The 9667-nt window shown below is 41.4% G+C and overlaps 2 protein-coding genes across 4 annotated transcripts in view; one reads left to right on the top strand and one right to left on the bottom strand.

Moving 5' to 3' along the window:
* SPA17 (sperm autoantigenic protein 17) overlaps nt 1-1278 on the bottom strand; it is a gene marked incomplete at its 3' end in the record, with an annotated part of 16622 nt that extends 15344 nt beyond the window's left edge. The window contains exon 1 of the mRNA XM_008586407.1: nt 1169-1278. The remainder of the gene's footprint in view (nt 1-1168) is intronic.
* Nucleotides 1279-1375: 97 nt separating this feature from the next.
* Nucleotides 1376-9667, top strand: part of SIAE (sialic acid acetylesterase) — a 38070-nt gene continuing 29778 nt past the window's right edge. For 2 of the 3 annotated variants that reach the window (XR_551499.1, XM_008586402.1), the window contains exons 1-2: nt 1416-1482; nt 5838-5999. Coding sequence is in view for 2 of the 3 variants with exons in the window: in XM_008586402.1 (XP_008584624.1) it covers nt 1416-1482; nt 5838-5999 (229 nt within the window). In the remaining variant the exon portion in view is untranslated. Of the gene's footprint in view, nt 1483-5837; nt 6000-9667 lie in introns of all 3 variants that reach the window. The other variant, XM_008586401.1, reaches the window with a different exon arrangement.

Below are 9667 nucleotides of genomic sequence, written 5' to 3'. Positions count from 1 at the left end.
GGTACCTAGAGATTCATTCAAGAGTAATGTCTTTCAATTTGATAGATTTTACTTATATAATCACAATTATGACAACAAATTATTTCTGAGACCCAAATTTTCTGGCCTTCAGTTCTTTTTTTCAACACAACCAAAGTCCATCCATTTCTTTCAAAGAGTCTTAAATTCCCCATTATGAAGTAGAATATTACAAATACAGACTCATTCAATAGGCCAAATCATTTTTTAAAAATCACAAAATCACATATTTTTCACCATGACACTAAGTACTTTTTCTCTGTTCCTCTGTGTTTCTGTATTTAAAAGGTGAGGGTAATTTTTGCTGTCCCATAGGAGTTTAGAGAGAATGATTGTTAAAAAGCTACTTCAATTGAATTCATTATCAATTGTTGAAAAGACCCTGTTTAGAGTTTAAAATTAAAAAAAAAATTTTTTTTAAGAGTAGGAACTAGTCCTGATTCTAGAAATTAATTTGTTGAGTGAAGTTTCACACTTAATCTTTGCCTTAGCTGCGACTTCTGAAGCATGATCTATAATGCCTCGAATCACCTTTGTACTCTGGAATGGGGTTGGGGAGGTCATGATTTTGAGATTCCAGCCTCTAAAGTTTTGGGATTTTTATATTTTCTGCTTTTGTCTTGACCAGGCCTTCTCTTCTTGTCTTGGAATGCAAGGGCTAGATTAACGGTAGCTGTCAAGCAGCAGTAGGGCTACTGAGTATGAAAAGTATATTCAGGGACCTGGGCTGTTTGTGAGAGTGTGGGTCAATGGGGAAGAAAGGCGGAGGCCGTGGTAGGGGGTCCAGGTTGGGAGAGACTAGACGGTTTAATGAGGCCCAATCTGTGGAGCGGTTCCTCTTTTCTTTCTTTCTTTCTTTTTTTTTTGAAGGAACAGGAGATGGGGTATCGAATCATTTTAGGGTTGTGAAAAGAACTGGTGAGACCTTGAGCCAATCTGTGAGTGGAGGGCGGACGGAGAGGGAAGACAGGTCTGGCCGGGGGCGGGACGCTGAGGCCCTGGGATTTCAGACTGTCGCAGAACGGGCTGCCTTGGCTCCCAATCTGACTCAGGGTTCCCAGGGTGTGTCGGGGATGCTGACAGAATATGAGAGACGAAGGGAAAAGGCGAGGTCTCGGTGTTGGAGAGGAAGTGGGGGAGGCCACCTCACCTCTTCGTTCTCTCCGAGCTGGTGGCGATGGTTCCGGTTGTTTTTTCTCGTTGCTGGGTGACCGTTAAAAAAACAAAAACCAAAAAACTACGGCGGCCGTGAAGGGGAGAAGAGCGGCTTCGCGGACTGAAGGTGCAGGAGAGGGTGGAGTCGGCCTTCCCAGGCCCCGCCCCACCCCTTATGGCTCCGCCCCCCGCCTCGAGTGCTCTTCCGGAGTCCGACGCGTTAGTGACGGACCCTCGCGAACATGGTGGTGCCGGGATCTGTACTTGGGCTGCTGCTGCCATTAGTCCTGTGGGCTGACAGAAGCGCAGGTGAGGCGGCCCGGCTTGGCCGGACCCCTGCCCCTCAGCCTGCGACGGCTCCGAGGTCCCGCGCCCCCTCTCGAGGAACAGGGCTGAGGAGCCAGCTTCTCTGACCGTGCAGGCGTCGCTGGGCCGGACCCCTCGAGGGAGAGTTCGGTTTTTCCGAATAGGGAGGCCCAGATGTCCCCAGACCGAGGCCCTCAGTGTCTTGGAGTAACGGCGGGGGAGTTCGGAGGGAGGGAGCGGAGCTAGTTAGATAATATTTGGAAACAGGTGACTGAGTCATCCAAAACGTTTCAGCGCTGCCCCCTCAGTGGTGCCCTTAGGGAGAGTTTGCTTCAGGCTGGGTTCCTTGGGGGAATTAAGTTTTACTAGTTTAAGTGGTTATTAGGGCTAAGAAATGCAACCGCCTCATTAGCTCAGAATATCTAAGGCTCAGCTTTGATTTCTGGTGCAGCTTACAGATACTGGTGGTGGGATAATATGCGTGGCACTGGGGAGTAGGGTGACTCACATTGGCTATTGTGCAGGTCAGATCCTGTCACTTGAATATGGTTCTGTCATTTGAATACCCCAAAGATCCCTCTTAAGAAATGAAAGTTGATGTAAAAAAAAATAAAAAAGAAATAAATCGAAGTTGATGAGAGAATGGCGAGCAGGTAAATGACTACTGCTCGACCTAAGAACTCGAAAGTACCAGGATTCAGACAAAAGGCAGCTTATAAATGGTTTTTCAGAGTTTAACAGAAGCGCAGACTAATAGCACTCTGTGCGTCATTCTCTGACTCTCATTCCTAGTCAATGACCTTTGAAGTCCATCATTATGAGATGGGGAGAAGGTAAAGAGGAGAGTAGGGCCATTATTTTATTAGTTTTTTTGTTAAAAGCTGTTAACTTTAATATCAGTATTCTCCTCTTTTGGGTAATATTATTACATCACTTTCATTAACATTGACTACATTTTTCATTGATTAGTGCTTTAAATTTTCCTTCTTACTCGATTGCATATCCTGATATTTTTAAATTATTCGTCTTGTGCCCATGTTTACCATGTAATATTTGAGATATACACAATTATGTGTAACAAGGAAACAATGAAATGAACACGCATGAGCGTACCACCCAACTTGAGAACCAGAACACTGCCAGTTTTATTGAGAACAATGCATCCACCAATTCACCACCAGAGGTAACCAACTGCCCTAATTTTCTTAGGCCACTTTTGATGATGGTCTCTTCCTCACAACACCAATTCCTGTTTTTGTACTCCAATCTCCAAATGAAGGAAAAAATTGAAGACCTAAAAAAAAAAAAAATTCAAATGTTAAATGCGTCTTGTTTTTGACACATGGAATTACCAGTCTCTCTCTTTCTTCTTCTTTTTTGTCCATTGCTCAATTCCTTGGTAATGTTCCACTGTCTAATCAGCTTAGAATTTGAGATTTATAAGGACAGGGAATATGATATATCTTTGATTTATTACCAGTGTCTAACTGTGGCAAACTGTCAATTACAATAACTTTGGAATCAGGTGACTTAGTTTCTAGCCCTGTCATAAACTACCTATGTGATTTGAGGCCAATCAAAGAAGTTTAATGTCTGCAGTGTGTTTAGCATTGTGCCTGCCACAAGCAAGCTCACTAGTAGAATGTAATCTCCCTGTTGGCAAGGACTTTTGTCTTTTGTTATTTTTTTGTTTTTTCTTTCACTATTATATCCCCAATGCTTAAAATAGTGCCTGGCACATACTAGGCATCAGTAAATAAAAATCTGTTTAATTAATTAATATGCAAACTAGTTTTAAAAATGCTTAATTTACTTGGATCTCAGTCTTTTGATCAGTAATATGATCATACCATGATTATAAAGTTTCTTGGATCTCAGTCTTTTGATCAGTAATATGATCATACCATGATTATAAAGTTTCTTTCTACCTGTTAAATTCTTTAGCCCAGCATAGAGCCATGCACAGAGTTTAAGTGTGTGTTGATGAAAACAGACTGACTTGAAAAGTATTTCCCCCAGTCTATGGGCTACTGGCTGTGTACACAAATATGTAAGCAGCAACCAGTTTTCTTCACTCCATTTCACTACCCCCTCCCTGTCTCTACTTAGCTCTTACTTTTGCCTTTGGTTTTCAGTTTGCATTCCGTATGAAGCACCTACCCAAGACAAGGCCTTCCCACACTTGTGTCTTCTCCTTCCCCCCATCAGGCTGCCTACCTGCTTATGTAATTCTGGGGTTTTGTGGTCTCTTAGAGTATTTTGCTCCTGGTACCGTAGGCCTTCTGGGTGATCTTTGATTGTCATGTAGGTTTCATGATCAAACTTGCTAATAAGAGAGAGTTGAGGATTTTTAGGAACTGGACTTTTATTCTGAGAGTAGGATAAATAGGCCATGGAGCTTGCATAGGAGAATCCATTAGCTGTACTGCCCTGTTAAGTATAGCCCTAGGGGCCAACATCATTTGTAGCTTCCAGGGAGGAAAATGTCAGCCTTGTTAATTCTGATTCTTTTTTCTTCCTATCATTTTTATTTAAAACCCTTTTTAAAAATCTTGATTTTCGTAATTGTTTTCTTTTAGAGCTTTTTTTGTCTGTTTTGCTCAGATTGGGACATGTATTTTTTCCTTGTTAAGTTTTGATGAGGAGCTCAATGAGTTAATTGTATCAATGCTTGTTATTAATAAAATACTTTGATATAGGTTGGATGTTAAAAATAGGAATGATCTTGTTAAAATGAGTTCTTATTCAGTCTTATTAGTGACTCTGGAATACAATCCACAGTTTCAAGTGTGCTTCCTCCTTTTTGTATAATTTAGCTTGTGAAATGGATAAAATCATGACAAAAGACCTTCATTCAGACATTTTGGCCTTCTGTCTCTCACTGGCCTTATTTTTGTGTCTTGATTTATCTAAATTTACCTGAGAAGGATGCAGACTTGTTGCAGATATTCTTAAATTTTTATTTGGAATTTTTGGTGCTGGGTCATTGTGTTAGTTCATTTCTGTTTATAACAAAATACCTGGAACTGGGTAATTTGTAAGGGAACAAAATTTATTGCTTACAATTTTGGAGGCTGGAAGTCCAAAGTCCAGGGAACACATCTGGTGAGGTAACTCTACAGTAATGCAGGGTGTCACATGGTGAGAATGGTGGAGCAGAGAGAGATTCACGTGCTCTCCTTTTAAAGCCCTCAGAACCAGGGCCATGACCACCATTAAACCATCAACTTAATCACCTCTTCAAGGCCCACCTTTCAACTACCACAATAGGATTTCCTACCCTCTTAACTGTCACAGTGGAGACCAAGCCTCCAGCACATTCAGGTTTTGGGGGAACACAATTTAATCCATAATAGTCATCAAAGAACCATACCAAGGGGAATTATTTGAAGGAAATTAACATTGGTAGGATGGAGAGGGGGAGACAAAGGGGGGAAAAAGATTAGAGGAGGCTGTGTTGGAGAGGCATACCTCTCTATTCCTGGCTACTAGGGATAGGTGTGGTAATGGAAAGTTGAGGAAGGAAGTGGTTTATTTTTCTCATAAACAGTATAAGACAGTGTGTGGAGGAGGCAAAGCTGAACTTACTGGATGCAGGCAGGCATGTTTAAGGCTGGGTCTTAGAGGTGGCCATACAGCTTTGGGATGTAGAAGTGAGAGCAAGATGGGTGAGGAGGTTATGGGGTAGGGTGGGGGTGCAGGGTGGGGGGGGTGGAGTTAATACATGAGTTGGTGGTTTGAGCAATGGCTAGAATGTATATGGGACAGGAAAGCTTGTGGAATATTATGGGCCCTTGAAACCACAGGGCATATGAAAGGAGCATTTTAGTGATTTAGGGGGAGAAAGTCAAGTGTTAGGGCCAAGCCTGAGAACAAAGGAAAATCAAGAGCTCCGAAGGAGAGGGGAGGAGGCCCACGGTACATTGGCTGATTTCCCTGCTCTTTGAGTTTTCCTTAGTGATCATCTAGTACAATGATGCCTAATGTTGGAAACTGTTCTTGTTATGCTGCTTACCTAATTAGGAGGAATAAAATCTAGTTTTAAAAGATTAAAAGGACTGAGTATATTCAAATTGTCTTGTATAAAGACTGTATGTGGGCCGGCCTGTGGCTCACTCGGGAGAGTGCGGTGCTGATAACACCAAGGCCCCGGGTTCGGATCCCATATAGGGATGGCTGGTTCGCTCACTGGCTGAGCGTGGTGCTGACAACACCAAGTCAAGGGTTATGATCCCCTTACCGGTCATCTTTAAAAAAAAAAAAAAAAAAAAGACTGTATGTTACCTGCTGTTTCACCTGATGTATTAGGTGCTGAATTTCCCTGATGATGCTCCTCTAAGTGTTTGCTAAATTTTTAGGTATTGGTTTTCGCTTTGCTTCATACATCGATAATTACATGGTGCTGCAGAAGGAGCCTGCTGGGGCAGTGATCTGGGGCTTTGGTATGCCTGGAGCCACAGTGACAGTGACCCTGTGCCAAGGTCAGGAAACCATCATGAGGAAAGTGACCAGTGTGAAAGGTAAGGCAGCTCATCCTCTGTTCAACTATGAGGGTGCTTCAAAAAATTCATGAAAATATTAGTATCATTCATTTCTATTTTTTCACAAGCTTTTTGAGGTAGCCTCTTATTGTCTTCTTCTGCCCCCTGCTGGATCATCTGAAAATGAGTGCTTATGCTTCAGCTCATCTGTCCATCTGTCCATCCATGCATCTTCCTTCCTTAAAAGTTGTTTGAGTATTTACCATGTGCTAGGCACTGAAGACACAAAGAAAAATAAGACTAAGTCAAAGTCCCTGTTGTAAAGGAGGTATGGAACAATGGGAATAGACACCAAGTCATATGGTACAGTGTGATGAATGCTACGATGAAGGTGTATATGTGGTGTCATGGGATACAGAAGAGAAACATCTAACTCAGACTGGGAGGTAAGGGAACCTTTCCACAGAAGGTGAATCATGCATAAAAGAGAGGCAGTATGGAGGAGTGGTTAAAAATCTAGGCTCTGGAATTCACTGTCTGCGTTAAGATCTTAACTCTTACTTAATGACTGTGTAATTTTGGTCATGTCTTTTTAACATCTCTGTTCTACAGTTTATTTGTAAAGTGCAGATGGTCATAATACAGAATTATTGTGAAGATTAAATGAATTAACACATGTATAGTACTTAGAACAGTGCCTGACACACAATAGGTACTGAATAAGTTTAGCAGTCATTATTGTTACTACTACTACTGTTATTTAATCAGACACTCAAATATTTATTGAGTGCCTGCGATGTGCCAGATACTGTCCTAGGTACTGGTGATACAGTGATGAGCAAAACAGATGTGGCCTCTCCCTCAATGAAGTTTATAGATTAGGGGAGGAGACAGAAAAATAAGCAAGTACAGTTAAGTGTAAGTGCCATAATGGGAAGTATAGGGTGCTATGGGAGTGCTTAGTAGGGATAAATTAGTATAAGGCTCATCTTGAAAGATGAGTAGGGCAGCCAGGCAGAGGGAACAGCCTGGGCAAAGGCATGGAAGCATGAGTGCACAGGGGTCAGTGGAGAAATGCTGGCAGGTTGGTTGGTCTGGAACACTGAGGTATGTGACAGGTGCCAGATGACAGGAGATAAGGCGGGAAAGGTAGGGAGACTTGTTTGTCATTGCTAAGGAGTATATACTTTATTCTGGACTGATAGATATTAAAGAGATAGATATAACACGATGAGATTGGTATTTTAGAAAGATCACTCTGGCAGCACTGTGGAAGATGGATTGGGGATCAGTAAGATAGAGTGGGTGGAGCCTGTTAGCAGGCCATTATGACATCCAGGCAAGAAGTGATGAGGGCTTGACCCAAGAGAGTGGTTGTGAGGATGTTCAGGAAGGTGAGAATAAGCAGCTTTCACGAGCAGGGAGATCTTATGAAGGAGCTGTCCAGAAGAGATAAAGATGTAGAAGACAGTGTGTGGAGGAGGCTAAGCTGAACTTACTGGATGCAGGCAGGCATGTTTAAGGCTGGGTCTTATAGGTGGGCATACAGCTGTGGGATGTAGAAGTGAGAATGAGACAGGTGAGGAGGCTACGAGGTGGGGTGGGGGTGCTGGGTGGGTGGAGTTAATATATGACTTGGTGGTTTGAGCAATGGCTAGAATATATATGGGACAGGAAAACTTGTGGAAATTTTATTGGCCTCTGAAAACTAGGATTGCCTGGTCAGTTTTCATACAGAATTGATGGTCTAATTTGGAATGATCCAGACCCTTGTGCAGTCTCATCATATTCATTTCTATTCAGCAAACAATTAAAAATACTATGTGCCAGGCATAGATTCAAGGTAAGTGATTCTAGTTCTTAGATTTTAGACTTTTTAAGGTAAGAATGTTATTGGCTGAAACTAAGGGACCTGAAAGGGAAGTTTAAGCTGATCGAGACATGTATCTCTTGGATCTAAATGCTGTCAGTGATTTGCAGGATGTACTGAAGGTGAAGAATTCAAGGGACTAGCCGTGCTTTCTGTTTGTGCTGTGTCCATCTTGGAAATGAGCAGCATCATATACAAATAGTGGCAGTCTCAGTTAATGATGGTGACTTAGAAATCCAAAAAACAGCTGTAATTTAAAAATAAGAAATGGGCTTTCCTTGGTACTAATAATTAAGATTACCAATAAGTTTTTAGGAGACAGAGACTACACAGTTCTGTAGAGATAGATACAGAAAGCACACAACATTGTATAGTATTTTAATACTATATTTTATAGTATTAAAATTTTTAAATGTTTATGTGTTATTTTTAGAATTTTTTCCCACTTCATGACTGTTTCAGGACTAGTAATTTGAAGTGGGCAGAGATGAGACAGGAGGGTAGGTGGTGATGAGAAGGAATAAAAAGATAATAATAGGAGATGAGTCCCCCTTTTCCTTACAGCGATTGTGAACCTGCTCATTTATCTTAAGTTCAATTTTACAGACATCTGTTGAGGGCTTACTGTATATAAAACACTGAGCTCAAAACCCTAGGAAAATACAAAGAAGAATACAAATAGTGCCCTTTCTTCAGGAACTCTCTCTCATGCTTTTTTTTCCCATTTAGTAGTTTGGTTCAGGTAATGCCACATTTGTTTAACTGCAAACTAATGCATCATTTGGAGTTAAAATAACCAACAGTAACTTAAGGGAATCAAGTGATTCATGGACTATTGATGATAATTTCACAGGAAAAGGGGTTGTTATCACTGGTGGTGGTGGTAGATCTATTTATCAGACTTTCCACATTTTCTTGGTAGAGAAGAAAGATATTTTAGTTTACAGAGATCCACAGACCTGCTTTGATGGGTATCTTAGTTCACTTTCTGCTGCTATAACAAAATATCACAGATTGGGTAATTTACAAAGAACAGAAATTTATTTCCTTACAGTTTGGAGGCTGGGAAGTCCAAGATCGAGGGGCTGGGATCTGGTGACGGCTTTCTTGCTGCATCATCACATGGCAAAGGTGGAAAGGCAAAGAGAGATAAAGGGAGGGAGAGAGGGAGGGAGAGAGAGAGCGAGCAAACTCATCCTTTTGTAGGGAACCCACTTCTGTGTTAACGACATTAATTCATTCATGAGGACAGAGCACTTATGGCCTAATAACCTCTTAATGGTCTCACCTCTTAATACTGTTACAATAGCAATTGAATTTCAGTGTAAGTTTGGAGGGAACAAATGTTGAGACCATAACAATGGGCATCTTTCTCTGCCTCGTCCAAGAAGCAAAATGGATGAAAACATGGAAGAAATTTTGTAGGGCTGAAAAGGAAATGTCTCTCAAAGGAGACACTACAGGGAATATTGAAGCGTTAACTTCTATTTTAGATTTTGATCAGGACTCTGGGACTTGTAGCCAGACAACCTCAGTTTGCCACTATGTTTACCTCTGGTAGTATTTAACTTATTACCTATAATCCCCTGGGTGCCCAGAGCAAAGTGGGATTTAACAATACAGATGCTCTTCAACTTATGATGGGGTTACATCCCAATAAACCCATATAAGTCATATACATATATGTGTGTGTGTGTGTCAAAAATGCATTTAGTTCAGATCCCCTTACTGGCCAGCCACCAAGAAAAAAATGCATTTAATACACCTAACCTACCAAATATAATAGCTCAGCCTAGCTTACCTTAAACATGCTCAGAACACTTACATTAGCCTACAG

This window comes from Galeopterus variegatus, unplaced genomic scaffold (genome assembly GCF_000696425.1).
Source record: "Galeopterus variegatus unplaced genomic scaffold, G_variegatus-3.0.2 Scaffold3977, whole genome shotgun sequence".
In the NCBI taxonomy this organism is placed as follows: domain Eukaryota; kingdom Metazoa; phylum Chordata; class Mammalia; order Dermoptera; family Cynocephalidae; genus Galeopterus; species Galeopterus variegatus.
This window is presented reverse-complemented; position numbering and strand designations above follow the sequence as displayed.